Genomic DNA, 19,170 nt, shown 5'->3' with positions numbered 1-19,170 from the left:
GACGGGCCTGGTCTCCAACTCCCTGACATTCATGATGGGGCCTCAAAGTGGATCAGAGACTTTGAGGAAGCCACCATTGACAAACTGTTGGCACCAGGGGATATGAAGACAACGTAGGCCCAAACCCTTGGAGCCTCGGCAATGGAAAACATGGTTCAAGCATAATAACTGACACAGCTCCAATCTAATGAATTGCAAACTTCAAGCAGAATTCAAGCACCTGTCACAACTAGAAACGCAAACTCCACGGCATCAAATACACCAACCGTTCAACAAGCACAGTCCGCACAGTCATCGCCAGTCGTCAATGTCTACCAACAACAATATAACAACACGAGGAGACGGGAGAAGGAGACTCAGAGCCACTCAGAAAAGGGGGGACGGGTCCAGCCAATCCTTGGGTGGGCCTGAACCATGGTTACTAGGGGTGCCCAGAGAATCTTAAAGGGGAGGGTCAGTTGCCAATGGTTACCATGGTGGCTGATAAAGAACCAATGCTGCAGGTTCAAATAGAGAACAGGCCACTCTAATGCCAATAGACACTGGAGCCACGCACACATGCGTGAGTAATAAATATGCCACGCACCTCCCCATGTCAGGCAAATTTATCAAGACAGTAGAACTTTTGAGATTAAAGCAGCTAACCACAACAACAGCTCCAATACACCTGGTCACAAAAGGAGGAGAAATAAAAATTCCAATTCTAGCGTCCAGTCAAACTCCATTTAACCTATGGAAAAGAGATACACAATGCAAACTAAAAATCAAAATTTGGTGCACTTCACAAGGAGTGTGCGTTGACACTTCAAGATTGGACTTCCAAAAGCATGTGCAATCAACCATGTTCAGCCCAGCTAGCCGAGTTGAAGGCACTGACAGAGGCGTGTCTACTAGCAACTGGAAGAACAACTAATATCTATACTGATTCCGCATATGCTCACGGTGTTGTTTGTGGAATTTGAGAAAAAACAATGTTTGTATGTAGATATGATAAAACTGGTATATGGTAAAAGATACATGCTGGTGATAATCGACCGCTTTAGCTGACGGGTTGAAGCAACTCCATCTAAAACTTTTGGAGCAGATACGGTCATTAAATTCCTCACCAGAAAGTTCATACTATGATTTGGCTTTCCATCAGGAATAAGAATCAACGAAACCCTGAAAGGAAAATTGGTAGGGATCTGTGCTAGCACAAAGCTTAACTGGGTGGATGCATTGCCACTCGCACTAATGAGCTATCGCATGCAAACTCACAGAAACACACAACTAACACTGCATGAAATGCTAACAGGACATCCCATGCCTGCTCCACACTTGAGAGGTCCTCATAAAGGACCGAACCTTGAGCAACTGCCAATTGAACTGTCTGAATATATGAACCAACTAACTGCCATCCAGAGATCTATATATTTGCAGGAAAAAGTGAAGGAGCCAGAGGCCGGACAGGTGGTCGAGAGACAAGTGGTGCCGGGCAACCAGGTGTACGTAAAAGTCTTCAGAAAAAAGTGGCACGAGCCAAGGAGAGAAGGGTCGTACACCGTGGTGAGAGCAACTCCGACTGCAGTCCAGGTCAAAGGAAGCACAACGTGCTATCATCTGAACCACTGCACCAAAGTCCAGACAGAGACAAAGGGCAGTATAACACTGAAAAAACAATGACAAAAATGATGTGGCTATTTGCGACAGTAATGTGCAGCCTAGTGTTGCAATCACCAGGCAACCTGGAGACGAAGGAAACTGCACTAAGGAGCCAAAGCCAGACTCTGGAGGCATGGCCAATTAAACGTCCACTGCAGTCGCAGCCGCTCCAAGAAACAATGCATGACCATGTCCAAGATAAGTATGATGCAAACACCAAATTCCCAATCCACACTGTGTTGAAACCCATGCCAACATTCTCAGATACAACTCACCATGTGCCTAAGCCAGATAGTCAGGGGCAGGTTAACAAACAAGCTAAAAGATACCTTCTTAACAACATTGGTTTACGAGTCCATACTTCCCTGGACAACAATTAATAAAAATGTAAATTGGATTAACTACACACATTACAACCAACAGAGATATGTCAACTACACAACTGAAGTCTTTAAGCACTTGGGTCAACAACTGCATGAAACCAGTGCCATAGCATGGCAGAATAGACAAGTATTAAACTGGATGTTAGCAGAAAAGGGGGGAGTGTGTAAAATGTTTAAGACGCTCTGTTGCACGTATATTTCAAATAACACAGCAGCTGATGGAACATTTTCAGTTGCAATAAGAAAGCCTGAAGTGTTAAAATCTGAAATGACTGACAATGCTGGTAAGGGTGGAAGCATTAAGTGAGATGGGCTAGAGGAAATTTTTGGAAAAAATGGAGCCGTTTTGGCCAAAATAGGGATAAGCGCCCTAATAGTACTGATTCTGGTTTTCTTGTTGACATGTTGCATCGTGCCTATACTGAAGAGATGGTGTATGGGAGCAATGGACAAAAAGCTGAACCTTGCAGCGGACATACAAGGAGCAAAAATGCTAAGTATAATGCCCCCTGAACAATTGGTGCGCAGAATCCTTCTGACGCAAAGGGGGGAGGATCAGGATCTATTCCCAGTTCCTGACTACATCAAAAACAAGAACATTTCAGATTGTAGTAACTCAACGGGAGGCTTTTTGCTGAACAATGGGAGTTTATTTTATTCTTGACGAACACATTATAATCTCTCTCAGTCACCACATTTCTTCACAGTCTTCAGTATAAACTATACTTCTTCTATCCTCTGTCGGACTTCCCAACAGGTAACAACTCTAGCCAACGCCACCTAGTGGACTGGCAGACATCTACATATTATGTCAATTACACAGTTACAACATCCCTTCCCCCTTAAGCATTTTGTATACATATCACCGGAACATTATAACTATTTAACTCTGTCCAGTTGCCCATAACAGTGTTAATCAGTCTCTCTTAATGCAACTGAAGGTCTTTAAGGTAACTGGGCAACTTAGTTTCCCTTCTTGTCTCCTTACTGGAGTTGTATTTGTAACAGTTTTCCGTTCAGTCTCTGAGCTTTCAACAGCTTCTGTAGCTGCTGGCTCCTCCAACTTTTCACCACTGAGTACCACCTGCTCAGCTTCCAGCCATGCTTCGTTTTTTTCGTTGGCCTGACTTTGCTGAATAGCAGCAGCTTGGTGGTTGTTGTTACATTCTTGTGGTCTCTGGTGGCGAGTGTGAATCTGATCCACATGTCTCCTCACTACTCTCCCATCCCCCAGCATTACTTTATAGGACACCGGTCCTGTCACCGACTCAATAATTCCCGGGATCCACTTGGGCCCTAGACTGAAGTTCTGGGTCAGCACTGAGTCTCCTGTTTTGAACCAGCGTTCTTTCGCCCTTTTGTTGTGATCATTTATCTGTCTTTCTTGTCTTTCCTTCACTTTCCTGCTCAGGTCTGGATGGATTGAATCAAGTGTGCAACGTAGCTTCCTTCCTAGAAGCAACTCTGCTGGGGATAGGCCTGTAGTGGTGTAAGGATTCACTCTGCAGCTAAATAACACTCTGGCTACCTTAGCTGTGAGTGTGCCCTCTGGACATTTTTTCATCATTCTCTTGAATGTTTGTACCCCTTTCTCTGATAACCCGTTACTGGCAGCGTGGTAGGGTGCAGAGGTCACATGACGGATACCATTTTTACTCAGAAAGTCTTTGAACTCTGTGCTGGTGAAACAAGTGCCATTATCAGACACCAACAACTCAGGCAGTCCATGATTACTGAAACTGGTACGCAGACACTCAATTGTAGTGGCTGAAATGGCAGAGTTCACTGGATACACGTCCATCCATTTTGAATGTGCATCAATGAGCACAAAAAACATTTTTTCCATAAACGGTCCAGCATAATCTACATGGAGACGGCTCCACGGTTTGTCCGGCCACTCCCAGGGGTGTAATGGAGCTGGTGCAGGGATATTACGGTGCTCTTGACATGACTGCTCTCTCCTGGTTCCAGTCTTACCTCTCCAACCGTAAACAATACATCACTCTGCAAGGCTCCTACTCCACCACTGCAACAGTTAACCATGGTGTCCCCCAGGGATCTGTCCTTGGCCCCCTCCTCTTTACCATCTACTTGCTCCCCCTCGGTCAGATCATCCGCAACCATGGACTCAGTTTCCACTGTTACGCAGACGACACCCAACTGTACGTCAGCACCAAGCCCTCCTCACAACTCCCACCAATACAACTCAACAACTGTCTGCACGATATTAAAACCTGGATGACCAACAACCTTCTGAAACTCAACACCAACAAGACAGAGCTCATGGTGGTGGCCCCAGCACCACTGCTCAGGAAGGTTGGAGACCTCACCCTGGTCATCGACGGCTGTCCCACCTCCCCATCTCCCAAAGTGCGGAACCTGGGCGTCATCCTGGACCCCACACTCTCATTCAGTTTCCACATCCAGAGCATCACCAAATCTGCCTTCTTTCACCTCCGTAACATTTCAAGACTCCGGCCGTCACTCACCGACTCAGTCACCGAAACCCTCATTCATGCATTTGTCACCTCCCGTCTGGACTACTGCAATGGTGTCCTGTCTGGGCTGCCCAACAAAGCCCTAGACAGATTGCAGTATGTCCAGAACTCAGCTGCCAGGGTGTTAACCCACACCAAGCCCTGGCAGCACATCACCCCCATCCTCAAGAAACTCCACTGGCTGCCAATCAAACAACGCATCAGCTACAAAATCCTCCTCCTCACCTACAAATCACTTCACTCACTGGCACCCAAGTACATCACTGACCTCCTCCACCCGTACACCCAGTCAGGGTCCCTGCGCTCCACCAGCAAGGACTTACTCTCCACTCCCCGCACCAGACTCAAGACCTTTGGTGACAGGGCTTTCTGTGCAATTGCCCCTACCCTTTGGAACACCCTGCCCCCTCCTATCCGTTCCGCTACTTCTCTGTCACAGTTCCAAAAGCACCTCAAAACACACCTCTTCTCTCTTGCCTACCCTCCCTAAACCCCCACCCTGCCCCTACCCCCCTGCTCCCACTCTTGTAAGCGACCTTGGGTATCTTGAAAGGCGCTATATAAATCGAAGTTATTATTATTATTATTATTATTATTATTATTATTATTATTATTATGTTGTACAGCCCTTGACCATATCCTCCAACTCCTTGTCCAACTTTGGCCACCACACATAACTCCTAGCCAGTGCTTTCATTCTGGACACTCCTGGGTGGCACTGATGAAGCTGTCTCACAACGTTTTCTCGGCCTGGTTTTGGCACAATCACTCTCCAGCCCCATAACACACATCCATTCTGGATACTGAGTTCATGTTTCCTCACCTCATATGGGGCAAACTCCTCCCCTTTTAATTTTGCTGACCAGCCATTTTGTACCATCTCCCGCACCCTCAGGAGTACTGGATCTTTGTCTGTCCATGCTTTTACTTGATCAGCTGTCACCAGCGTGATGTCAGAGCTCTCCAGCATGAGAACCCTCTCTTCCAGCCTCTCAACTTCCGCTTCCTCCGGTAAAGGAAGGCGGCTCAGGGCATCTGCATTGCAGTGATACTTCCCTTCTTTATACACTATTGTGTATTCATAAGCTCTCAAGGTTACCGCCCATCGTTGGATTCTGGGTGAGGCCATCTGTGGTACGGCTCGCATCTCACTGAAAAGTGACAACAAGGGCTTGTGATCTGTCACTATTGTGAATTTCCGTCCATAAATGTACTTATGGAAACGTTTTATTCCAAACATCACTGCTAGTCCTTCCTTATCTAGTTGTGAATAGTTCTTCTCAGCCGCGTTCAGTGTTCGTGAGGTGAATCCTATGGGTCTCTCCGTTCCATCTGGCATGTGATGGGATAGTACGGCACCTACTCCATAGGGTGATGCGTCACATGACAGCACAATGTCTTTCTCTGGGTCGTAATGAACAAGCACTTCAGCAGACTGCATCATTTCTTTTGATCTTTCAAAAGCAGCTTGTTGTGCCTCTCCACACTGCCATTTTGTCTCTTTTTGTAACAGTTTGTGCACTGGGGCGAGGACAGTTGACAGATTTGGCAGAAACTTGTTATAATAGTTTAACAGTCCTAAGTATGCCTTCAACTCTGTTACATTTGAAGGTGTGGGTGCCTCTTTGATTGCTCGCACCTTCTCATGGACTGGGTGCAGCCCTGTTGCATCCACTTTATGACCCAGAAACATCACTTCCTCATTCATGAATAAGCACTTGGCCCTCTTTAGTCAGAGACCGGCTTCCTGTAGCTGTTTCAGCACCATGGCCAGAGTCTGCAGGTGCTCTTGGTCGTCTTTCCCTGTGAGGAGGATGGCATCCAGGAAGATGGTCACACGAGGAATGCCCTGCAGCAGTCCCTCCATGGTCCGTTGGAATATCGCTGGGCTTGATGAAACCCCAAAAGGTAGCACTCTGTATGTGAACAAACCTTTATGGGTATTTATGGTCACGTACTTCTTTGCTTCCTCTTCCAAGGGAATCTGGTGATAAGCGTGACTCAGATCTAATTTTGTGAATTTCTGTCCACCTGAAAGCGTGGCAAACAAGTCCTCAATTCTGGGAATCGGGTACTGTTCAAGCTTTGAGATCTGATTTACCGTCAGTTTGTAATCTCCGCACAGTCTTGCGGTGTCATCGGGTTTCAGCACCGGGACCACAGGCGCTGCCCACTCAGCATGTTTAACAGGTTCAATGATCCCTTGGGCGAGGAGACGGTTGAGCTCCTCCTCAACTCTTCCTCTCATGGCATATGGGACGGGCCGGGCTTTAAAAAACCTGGGGGCTGCTTCTTTGTCCACATATATTTTCGCTGGGGGGCCTGTGAATCTCCCGAGTTCATCTTTGAAAACCTCCCCATACTCCCCCAGTACCTCCTCCAATGTCACTTCTCCCAGATGGTGGATTTGGGATTCTGGTCTCCCCTGTACCTCCTCTGAGGTCTCTTCCTGGATGTGATGGACCTGGGGTGCTGATCTCCACTGTAACCCTAGCCTCCTAATCCAGTACCTGCCTACCAGACTGGGGCCTGAACCCGCTACAACTACCACAGGTAAGTCTTGTTCTAGCCCTTTGTGCTGCACCTTAACCACAGCTGCTCCCAAGACTTTTACTCTATGGCCTGTGTATGTTCTGAGTCTCACTCGACATGGGCGTAACTTTGGTGCCTCCTTCCCCCCTAAGGTTTTGAACACCAAGTGATTTATTACTGTTACCCCACACCCTGAGTCCATCTCAAACTGTGTGTCTGTCTCATTAACTGACATTGTCTCTACAAATGGCTCTTCTGCTGGTACATCAAGTTCATCTATTTTGTACAGTGTGAACATGAATTCATCTGTATCAACGCCATCTTTTTCATCTTTCCCCTGTCTGACATAATTTGCTCCCTGTGTTCTCCCCTGCTTTCCTGTGTGAACTCCACCCCCTCTAGCCTTTGAATTACTGGCTGGGCCTTTGAACCTACACACTTTCTGAATATGGCCAACTTTACCACACTTGTGACAGGTTTCTTTAATGAACCTACAGTCCCCAGCCCTGTGCTGCTCCCCTCCACACCTGTAGCAAACCTTATGCTGGTGCTGCTGCCTACTGGGGGTCTGCTTTGCTGACATTTTGTGCACTGTTTGAGGTGCCCTCAAGTGTGACGGTGCAAACTCCAGAGATTGTAAGTCCTTCACATCTTTGCTGGCTGTCTCAATTGCCTGGGCCAGCTTCAGTGCCTTGTCGAATGTCAAATCCGGCTCTGACAACAGCTGTATGCGGTCATCCCCTATACCGCAGACCAGTCTGTACCGTATCATCTCAGACAACTTGTCTCCGTAGTTGCAGTCTTGCGCTAATTTCCTTAGCACAACAACATATTCCATGACTGTTTCTCCATTCTTCCTGTTTCTGGAATTAAACTTGAAACGCTGCACAATCTCGCTGGGTTTAGGGTTGAAATGTTCCTTTAATAACTTGACCAGTTCATCAAATGTCTTGTCTCCTGGCTTGGCGGGACTGACTAAGTTCCTCATGAGGCTGTACGTCTGACTGCCCACTGAACTAAGTAATATAGCTTTCTGTCGACTTGCATCGTCGATCTCATTAGCTTCAAAAAAATGGTGGAGCACTTCACAATATTCCTCCCATGTCTGGGTTTGGCAATCAAAAGGAGCGGTGCTTCCTACCATAGCCGCCGCCATGATTTTTCTTCTTTTTCTTTTTTTTTCTCAAACTTTTTTTCTTGGTTACAAAGTCCGGGTGGTATGCTAACTTAGCAACTTAGCAGGGAGTCTTACTCATTCGTCTTGATTCCCGCGAGGCATCCGCTGAAACTTTATCCTCGTCACCATTTATGTAGTAACTCAACGGGAGGCTTCTTGCTGAACAATGGGGGTTTATTTTATTCTTGATGAACACATTATAATCTCTCTCAGTCACCACATTTCTTCACAGTCTTCAGTATAAAGTATACTTCTTCTATCCTCTGTCGGACTTCCCAACAGGTAACAGCTCTAGCCAACGCCACCTAGTGGACTGGCAGACATCTACATATTATGTCAATTACACAGTTACAACACAGAAGATGAGGATGAACCATGAGTTAAAGAAAAATGAACAATAACTGATGCACTCTTCGGGAGAAAGGACGGAAAAAAGATATATATTATAACTACATACCACATACATAAACAAGAGACTGTGATCAGAATACTATATCATTGTCACCATATCATGTAATCAACTTTGTGTTTGCAGTCCACACTCATATTTGTATTTTCATATTCAACGTGTGTTTCAGTCTGCAGTTAACAAAATGATTTTGAGACTCGGCTACCGTAACCCAAATGAGTATGTTACATGTATTTGAGGTTGTGTTATTACTTCATCAATAGCACATTAAACCATCTGTTGGAAATCCAAGAAAGTGAACTAGGCCGCCCAATGGGAGGGGGCGATGGAGGAATTTCCCTGGACTCAACAGCCAGTCAGGTTTTTCGCCTTCATCATAAGTAACAGATGCTAAGAATATGTTTCAATGTTTCATGTATTAGCCTATGATCACCACATTGTGTATGTGTTTGTATATATATCATGTTCATGTTTAAAGGAGTCGCCCAGGCCAATCTCTAGGCTAAAAGAACTACTGGTTGCACTCGGAGACATATATCTTACCCATGCTCACACATATAGAGGTAGTTTTATCACACATAATCTCTACAGACATTTATGATAAAATCATAAAGAGGAGGGACTATGTAGTGGCAGATTGTGTGCATTATGGAGAAAACAAGACAACAACAAGTGAGATGAAAGGTCAATAGTTGTACCAGTTTGGGATGTCGCAACAAGCCTGTGTAGGGAACTTTTGCCATATCCATATCCCTAAAAGGAGGTTAGGAAGTCAACATGATGAGAAGGTTGTTAGGCTTCCAGGAAACCAGATCCTAGCTGAACACGCCAGGTCGGCTTGACCTGGCACACACTGTCAAGACTTATGTTATTTATAAAGAAATTTAAAAAAACAAAACAAAAAAAAAACCTTTATTGTGAAAGGTCTCCGTGATTTGCGGTTTATTACGGATTACGGCAGTTGTATCCAGGTTTGGACAGAGGCACACGGACCATTGGTAAGCAGCTGAGAATTAGCCTGCTAATAATGTGTAGCTTGTCAATGTGTTGATATTACCAACTGTTAAGCAGCTTTGATCTAATTACAGTGTTAAACAGAATTTGTGGCTAGGCTAAATAGCATCCTTTCACTAGCACCGTTAGTGTGATGGGCTAACTTTGTTAGCATTCTGGGTTAGCACTTAGCTATCTCCCTCTAGCATTTAGTTATTTATGTTAACAGCTAATATTAGCCAAAATATTAGTGTTTGGTCATTTAGATCTGTTGTGTTTGATGGAATTTATTACCTTTATTTATGAAGCTTATTTTGACTGTGTATTTAAAGGAGTAAATGGTTTGGTATTAAAGAAATTACAGTAGTTAATAAGCTACTATTTCAGTAATAATATTATATGTAACCTTTTGTATTTGGGTTTGTTTATTTCAGGTTTATGACCTGTGGTCACCTGTGGTTATTCGTTAAAAATAAATGAATGAAACCAAGAAGAATCACGAGTTGTAACTTCAGTGTGCTTCATGTCAAGCCTTTTCGGAGGTCTGAACTTTGAAAAGTCCGAACACACACAAAATGCCAAAGGACGCCTACGTGCCAACCCAGTAGTATATTTAGCCTGGAAAGGGGCTGAGGCGTGAGCTGTTTTCGATAGTCTTCGTTGTTGTTTGCTGTGTTCACCGCATCTCCAATAAAGATCCCAGTTGGCTGTTCCACTACTTCTGTTCTCGGTCTCTTACTTTAAAGTTAGTAAAGTTAAGTTATCAAGGAATTATCTTACATTGGATGTTAAATTATTACCTTCCATCGGCAGGTTCTCCATCTTTAAACTTAAGAGGAGGATCCATAGACCAGTCACTCTTCATGGACACACAGCTGGGTTCAGGAGAGTCTGCTCTCTGCTGCTGCATCCTGATATGAATAAAGAAGTGAAAAAAGCATGTAGTTAACACCAAAGAACTGCTGCCCAGCTTCACTGAGTCTCTGCTGTCCAGCTTCACTGAGTCTCTGCTGTCCAGCCAACTACCAAAACATCAGCCATCCCTTTATGGTCTGTAAGCTTGTAACCCTAACCCTAGGGGAGGCTGCCTATTGCTGCTCCACCACCTCGAGATGTTCCGGGATTAATGTCCTGATTCCTATTTAAGCTATGTTTGTGTTGTCCTGTCTGTTTCTGTCCCTGCCTTCAGGTTCAAACCCACCTGCTCACCTGCTGCCACTGTGTAATTCCCTCATCAGCTCCTCACTACATATAATGCTCTCACTCATTTTATTTCATTCTAGACACTAGATTGTGATGCTGTTCCTGTCTGTTCCTGTTCCTCTTGTTACCTGTTCCTGCTGGTTTGAACATTATTTGAACTGCTTTCCCTTTATGGTCTGTAAGCCTGTCTGTTTGTTTTTGAGTATTAAAGCTGTTTCCATTTAACCTGTCTGTGGTGTTTGTGCCTGGTTCACCTGCTCCGCCCCACATAACACAGGAGGTTTATTCAGCCCAAACAGCCAACCAACCATTTTTAAGTTCTTACCTTCCATCAGCAGGTTGTCCATCTTTAAAGTTAATAGGACGATCCATAGACCAGTCACTCTTCATGGACACACAGCTGGGTTCAGGAGAGTCTGCTCTTTGCTGCTGCATCCTGATACAAACAAACAACAAATCAAAGAGTTTAAAAAGATGAATTTTGAGCAGACTGTCAGCAGCTGAAGTTTTAGAAGCTGAATGAAAATCAGTAAGAAGACAGTGGATGAGAAACGTTCTCCTGTTCATCAAAATGTCATCTGATGAAAGATGCTGTCTCATCTTAGTTGATTAGTTGACTAATCAGTGGTTGAGCTCTTTGTTAACTCACAAAGTTAGTAGTTCATTCTGAGTTATTGTGACTTATTATTCAGTAGTTGAGTGTCAGATGTGACAGTGAGTGTGAATAATGATGGTGGAGTGATGTGAGTGGAGAACAGTGATGGACAGTTAGAGATCCTCATCTCACCTCTGAGCTTTGGTCTGGCTGTCATGTTCCCCACACAGAGAGCTTTTAGAGGGAGGGACTCCCTCCTCTCTGTCCTCACACTGATCCATAGCAGAGAAACACCTTCACACAAACACAACAACATGCTCATTCATTACAACCAGCTGCACATCACACAGGTCTGCACTGCTGTCTAACATCCTGTCATTATTCATTCCACCACAAGATGGAGCCAAAGTAACAAACTATTTAAAGACTTTCACTGAGCTTTAATGTTTAATAACTTATGGCGCTTTTCCACTACACAATTCCAGCACGACTCGGCTCGCCTCGGTACGGTTCCAGAACAGACCTTTTCCATTACGAAAAAATGTCCCTACTCAACGTGGGCGGGGTCGTCATAGCACGGCTCCACGAAACTGCCGTGACTTCGTTTTATACGCGACAGTGGCAGTGGTGTACTTGCTGCTGTATGAGGCTTTTTGTCACACACAAAGCAAGAAAATTGAGCCGTATGGCTGTAACTATGGTTGTAACGCTGCTATTTAAAAATGCCGGGTTTGATTCTTGTGTGGGACGGCTCATGACGCTTCCACCGACAACTACCAATCAGCGGCCAGCAGTGTGTCGACGTCACATTTTAGTACCGGCTTGGCTCGCTTGGAACCTCACCAGAGCAGGTACTAAAAAAGCACCAGGTACCAGGTACTTTCCCTAGTGGAAACGCAAAAAGAACCGAGGCGAGTCGAGGCGAGTCGTGCTGGAACGGTGTAGTGGAAAAGCGCCATTAGTTTCTGAATGTTCCACTGACTTTTCATTTGCCTGATTAAATAACTGAATATCACGAATGAAAAGATGTTTTCAACAGTATTTCTGTCACCTTCTTTTAACACATTTCATAGTATATTATCATATGGCTTTTATTACCTGTTCATCACTAACCGTCCCACCTGTGAAGCAAACTCTTTTTGTTGTGTTGCGCAGTAGGTCTAGTGGTTAGAGCACATTCCACATACGCAGCGGACCAACTGTTGGACTGTGGACTGTTGTTATTGTTACTTGACTGAAAGTACTGACTGACCAAAAGTGGTGCTTCTTAATATTATATGGAGTACATACTGTATATTACATGTTCATACTCATATAACTAATTTCAACAATATATATATATATATATATATATATATATATATATCACTATAACTACCATCTCTACTGTTATCAGATCATTTTAACACCTGCTGACACAAACATGATGAAAACTGTCGGCTACGTTTCCTTTAGATGCTGAAAATCATCTGAATGAAGCTGATGAGTGAAGGTGAAATATATCAGCAGCTTCAACCAGCCAGCGATAGTGCCGTCAACATTTAAACAAGCAGAAGAAGAAGAAACATGTAACTCACAGCAGGAGGTTTTTAAGGTCTCATCTCTCTGTGTTCATCTTTAATCTGAAGTCTTCTTTAAGGAAATGCGATCACAGAACAGCAGCTCTGAACTTTGGAAGTCAAACATTAACAGAATAAATCTTTATCAGCTTTGTCATTTGTCCCCATAGCGATAACCCTGCTAAATTTGCACAGTACTAAATCACAGTTTTAAATTCTTTTCTCAGTGGTTGTCTGTCTTGTTTTTACATGTGATTATGTTTTTTATATGTTTTTGATAGTTGTCTATTTTTTAACCTGTCTGCAGCCAAGTTTCCCTTAGGGGAACTGAACTGAGCAGTACTAAAGAACTGAGCTGAATCATAAAGTCTGATCATAGTTTTATTATTTGTGTCTTTTATATTCCAACAACACAAAAAGTGGCAATATGGTATAAAATGTGTAAAAAAAATGAATAAATTTATGTTTTTCTCTTCATTATGAATGTTTACTATTATAACACGTGTCCTCATAAACATACTGTCCTTATTAATGCTGCAAAAACCTCACAGTCATCAAACACACTGCAGATTAACACACTGCCCTCATTGGTCGATCTACAGTGTGACTGAAGACATCAGACATTACATCATTAGACTCATTAGCTGCTAATAGATTTAAATGTGTAAAAACATGAGGATGAAACAAACATATTAGTGTAAATATGTGCTCACTGACTCTAAATTTGTATTGAACTAAATGACATCTGCACTGCAGCCACTAACAGCTACTAGATGCTGCTCCAACATTTAGGTGAATATCAGAGAGTCACAAAGACTGAAAATGTTTTATTGTAAATTAAACAACATAACTATTTACTAAAGGCTGTAACTCATTGGGCTCCTAAAACCAGAGTGGGGAAAAGGAAAGATGAGGTCAAGTTGTTGAGGTTCAGACTCGGACTGCGGATTAAAGAGTGGGCTGGCCCTGATCAAAAAGCATCCTGATGGGAAGTGTCAGTGTGGACAGATGGAGACAGTCAAACATGTTATCTTAAAGTGGAATATCTATTCTGAGCAAAGAAATAAGGTGTACAAAGAAGAAGAAGAAGAACCAATCGAGGGGAGAGGAGCTATGATTTTAGAGCAGTGGTCTCCAACCCTGCTCCCAGAGAGCTACTGCCCTGCATGTTTTAGGTTCCTCCCCACTCTAACAAACCTGAAATACCTGATTGTAATTATTAACTCATCAAACCTCTTGACGACCTTCAGCTGCTTGATAACGAGTTAATAATTAGAATCAGGTGTGTTAGAGTGACGGGAGATACCTAAAACATGCAGGGCAGTAACTCTCTGGGAGCAGGGCTGGAAACGTTGAGATGTCCTTTCTCCGAAAAGTCAAGTAAAGACGTTAAACATAGATGAGAGAAGCTGTTTCTGTGATGATCTTGAAGATGCAAAAATGAGGCGATTCAGGAGTTCTTTCTAAACCCTCGAGGCACTTTAGGGCCCAAACGTGTACATTCTGCTTATTTTATGTTTTTGATTCTCAATATATCTGTCAGTTTAAAGGCTAATTGTATGAAACTTGGCCAGGATTTGTTTTTTATCCCCTCATTGCAAGGTGTATAGAATAGGAGATTTGCATAATGCCGACACTCTTTACCCTAGGGACCAATTTGGTCCCATTGACTCCCATTATACCCACATATGTTTGATATACTGTAATCCTGACATGTTACACTACTTTCCCATGAATACCTAATAAATCTAAGCTTCTACCTTCAAAATAAAGGGAAAACAGGTTTTTAGGTGTGATGATCCCCCTTAACCACCAGGGGCAGCAGAGCTTTATCACATGAAGTTTAAAAGGAGGCCTGGTTCTCTTACCTTGCAAAACACATGGTAATAAAAAAGCTGAACACCATAAAAATGGTCTTGGTGTGGATCTTCAAGCAGATTCAGGTTACAATTGTGATGATGACTGAGAGTGAACAGCATATATATTAGTGTTGGCATGTCATCAGAATATGATCTAGCCATCTGATGCTCTGCCAAGTATTTATAACCTGTGTGTCGCCATTTTCCAGTAATCTTAGAAAGTCCGGAGACAGAACATGATCCACTCACCATAGCAGGTATCCAATATGGACAGTAGATATGAAAAACATACTAACAGTAATGGATATATTTATTGTTTTAGCTGCTTTTTTGTTGCAATGTACTGCTCCAGTTCTGCCTTGAACATCAAGAAATGAGATTTCTTGTTTGATAATTTGCATTTATGAATGTGAGTAAGATCAGACTGATGAGGAGAAAATGCATATTTGTCCTTATTACTGTTACCATAACAACCAAATATTACATTTCTGTAGTAAAGAACAAAGTCAGAGAAAACATTGTTAACAATAAAGGAGTTCATGTCTTTCCAAAGTTTATGCATAAATTCACAAGACTAAAATAAATGATAGAGTTTCAGGGTGCAGTTCACATCGATGTCACACTTAAAACCATGTAAAACACTTCAGTGGTAAAATCTATGGAGCAGCTTGAATGAGACCTCTTTAGTTTGATTTGTTAGAAAGACCTTTTGGGGTAAGGACCAGACTCTTTTCCAGTCTATATAGTTGACAATGTTACACCAACAGAACGTTGCTGAGGTTTTAAAGACTAAACCAACCTGAAACAAAGACCTCATTTTAGAGTTGGAACCTTTATTGAAGGAGAAACAGATTTGACCTAAAGGAAGCGGAGTTGGATCTGGGGGCCAAAGGCAAAGAGACGTCAACCGTCCTGAATAACATGCAAAGGCCAGAAGGAACAGCATCAAACACTACACAACATTTTGGGCTTTTTGGTATTTAGTAGAAATAGTGAATAGCCGTATAGTAGCCCTTCTTTATTAAAGAGCTGACTAACTAATATAAAACCATTGTTGAACCATTTATCATTAAATAATGACTTGTTCTTAGATACAATACTGGAGTTGTTTTTTGGTTATTATAGCATCCCTTTTAATTTTAAATTTTATTTTTAACATATGATGTCACATGTTATGTCTTCATCCAATAAAATGAGGGGTAGAAGTGTTTTTGACCTCTGACCTGGGGGTGAGGCACAGTGCCAGCTATTAGCAAGATAAATAGTTTTATTTTTCACAATTGAAATAACGTTAAAATAAATATATGTGCATGATGTAGCAATTTTGGATGTTTTATCAATGAGCTCTTCTTAATAAAGGGGCACCACCTCCTATTTTAAGGGGAAATAATTAATTAATTGATTAATTAATTAAGTTTAATAAATCAATACATTTTGATAAATCAGTCAAATTTCTGAATTTGTAGCTCTACGGTTCAATAGATCCCTGAATCACTTCAAAGAATAGACACACACACAACTGACTGGATTTTATTAACTACACACTACTAATAAATGATGAATAAATAAATGTAATGATGAACTTGCAATACAATATGAATTCAACAGATTGTTACTCGATATATCAGCATGAATGAAAGATGATGGTGAAAGATGAATTTAAATGAAGGATATGTGATTATGTGGAAACTAACTTATAACTTATATTGAGTTTTACTTTTAAAGAACATTTTAATGACTCGATCTGACATCAACCCTTGATTTAAGCAATATGTGGATCCTACTTTCATCCATGGAGGGCCTCAGCTGTCCGTCCTTCAGAACCACGCGTACGCAGGCCAAGTGGAAGATCACAGAGAGCGTTGCAGGTCCGGTGCTGTGAGGATGATCCGGGTCGGCTGGCCTTCTGTCAGACTGCCTGGTCCGGTGATGTGTGTGTCAGCCAATCAGATTCATCACAGCTACTTTGAGGATCTAATTTCCAGCTTTATCTGAGATGGCTGTAATAACTGTGATAATGGAGGTTTTCTTTAGGTAATTGATACTGATATAAGTAATTGGTATTGTGTTTAAACCAAACTATTGACCAAGAAGTATAAGCTTTAACATTCATTTTCTCACTTTCATGCTCTGTGTTGTTTCAGGACACACAGAGGAGGAACTGAGGAATGTGCCATGTCTCTATACTTTATGTTTGGTGAAGTGTGTTTTAATTAATGACGGTGGTCTGTGTGACTCCAATCTGATGGTAGGAAAGGGGAGTGAAGTCTCTCCGATAAGTTAAGACGTCCGAAGGAAACACCAAAATCTGTCTTATGTTACTTTTATGTAATTCTGTCACTTTGGGTTTCTTCATGGAATATTAATGGATCTGTGTTTGTCCAAGAGAGAGATGATGTCAGTCTCTATATCAAACCTGGTCCAGTTTACTCATCTGAGGGTCAAAGGTGACTCTGACCAGATGATGTTCTGAGCCGTACTGATGCTGTGGCAGCTACACAAACTCAAAGGAGATTCTACAGCAAAAGCCAAGACACACTACTGTTACAGGTCTCAGCTGAGAGCCTGAATACAGATAATATACCTGAATAAACCGGAGAAAAGATGAGACAGTTGGCGTTACTTCTGTCCAGTTCAGCCTCGCTCAGCAGAACGTTTTGTTTACAAATATGCAAAATGAATCTCATCATAACTCTTTCTGTATTTTTCCCAGTTTTCACTGTTATTCCAGACAAAGACCCACAATATCAAAAAATAATGTAATAATACAAATAAAATGAGTATTTATAACATTCATCATTCACTATTTAAGAGTACAATAATCCTCAGTTCAATCAGTATACTGCTGCTTTAACAAATTATCATTCAGTCCTTTCACTGAGCTTACATTTACATTTTAGTTCACATCCAACAAAAGAAAACAGTCAGATACAGTTTCTCTCTAACCTGTCAGTGTGAAATCAAATAGAAAATAGCTCAATATTACTAATGTATCAGTTGGCAAAGTTAACTTCTCTCAACAACGCTTATATTATGTCATATACATGAAAATAGTAACATAACACCTTAAACAGTCAAACAGATAATATTCACATAACGGTATGAAATGTACTGGAGACAAAACGAAACCAAAACTTACGTTGGTAACAGAGACATTTAACGGCTGGCGCCATCTTGAAAAAAAAAAAAAATGTCTCTACTTGTTCAGAAAAGCACATAAATACACATTTCACTCTTCCAAAACCAGTTTAACCCGTACATTAAGCATTCAGTAACGTTTACATGTTCTTATCTAAGTTGTTAATACTTCACAAACCTGAATAAACAGGAGAAAAGATGACAGTTGGCGTTACTTCCGGCCAGTTCAGCCTCGCTCAGCAGAATGAACGAAGAAGAGGGTCCAACAACGAAGTAACACGCCACACTGCCCCCTGGTGGCAACACTGAAATCTGCAGGGTATAGTGTAAGGAAGCCTTATAGGTTTAACAAGGGACAATATTTGACCATTATGGCTCATATAAAATACTCTTCTCACATAAATGACACAAATAAACATTATTATCAGTGTGTTATGACTGTCAAACAGGTAGGAGGCAAAGTCATCATCATCAAGTCTGTAGAAAGGAAATAGAGTTACTGCTCCTCTCTGCTCCTCCTACAGAGACACAGAGGAACCATATGAACAGACCCAAAACCCAGCATACAGAGGCTGAGTGAATGTGGTGTTGAAGGTGTGGAGGTGGATCAGTGTGTCAGAGGAGACTCTGTAGAAGGACAGAGTGCCAGCAGGACAGTCCACATACACTGCTACTCTGTTAGAGACAGAGGAGGAGGAGGAGGAGGAGGAGGAGGAGGAGGAGATGGGTGTTCTTTTGTTATTGTGCCAGACAAAGCAACGACAATCAGCAGAGCAGTCCAGTCTCCAGGACTGATCATTCCCTCCAAACACACAGTCATAACTGGCTCCTTTCCTTCTGATTCTTCTGTAACTCACTGATATAGAAACGTCTCCTCTCCACTCGACCTCCCAGTAACAGCGACCAGTCAGAACATTTCTACACAGCAGCTGATAGTAGACATCAAATCTGTCTGGATGATCAGGATATGACTGATCCTTCTTCACATGTGTCACCTTCCTGTTGTTATCAGACAGTTTGAGTTCTCTGTTCATTGTGTTTGGATCCAGTTCCAGTTCACAGGCATCTGATGGAGAGAACGAGACACAATACAGCTGCAGTTTATCATCTGTTGATTTATTAACTACTTTACTGAAACCATTCAAACTTAAACCATCTCCATGACAACTGAGACACTCCATCA

At 42.4% G+C, this 19,170-nt stretch overlaps 1 protein-coding gene and 1 pseudogene across 1 annotated transcript in view; both read right to left on the bottom strand.

Annotated features, from left to right (window-relative positions):
• Positions 1-29: 29 nt before the first annotated feature.
• On the bottom strand, positions 30-8,210 carry LOC133981081 (uncharacterized protein K02A2.6-like; annotated as a pseudogene).
• A 6,536-nt stretch (positions 8,211-14,746) lies between these two features.
• Positions 14,747-19,170, bottom strand: part of LOC133981080 (NLR family CARD domain-containing protein 3-like) — a 33,188-nt gene continuing 28,764 nt past the window's right edge. Inside the window, exons 11-13 of the mRNA XM_062419968.1 lie at positions 18,535-19,053; positions 15,099-15,171; positions 14,747-14,750 (exon numbers count right to left, since the gene is read on the bottom strand). Of these exons, the coding sequence (XP_062275952.1) occupies positions 14,747-14,750; positions 15,099-15,171; positions 18,535-19,053 (596 nt within the window). The remainder of the gene's footprint in view (positions 14,751-15,098; positions 15,172-18,534; positions 19,054-19,170) is intronic.

This window comes from Scomber scombrus, chromosome 5 (assembly GCF_963691925.1).
Source record: "Scomber scombrus chromosome 5, fScoSco1.1, whole genome shotgun sequence".
Lineage (NCBI taxonomy): Eukaryota > Metazoa > Chordata > Actinopteri > Scombriformes > Scombridae > Scomber > Scomber scombrus.
Note: the sequence above shows the minus strand (reverse complement) of the source record. Positions and strands in the feature narration are given on the sequence as shown.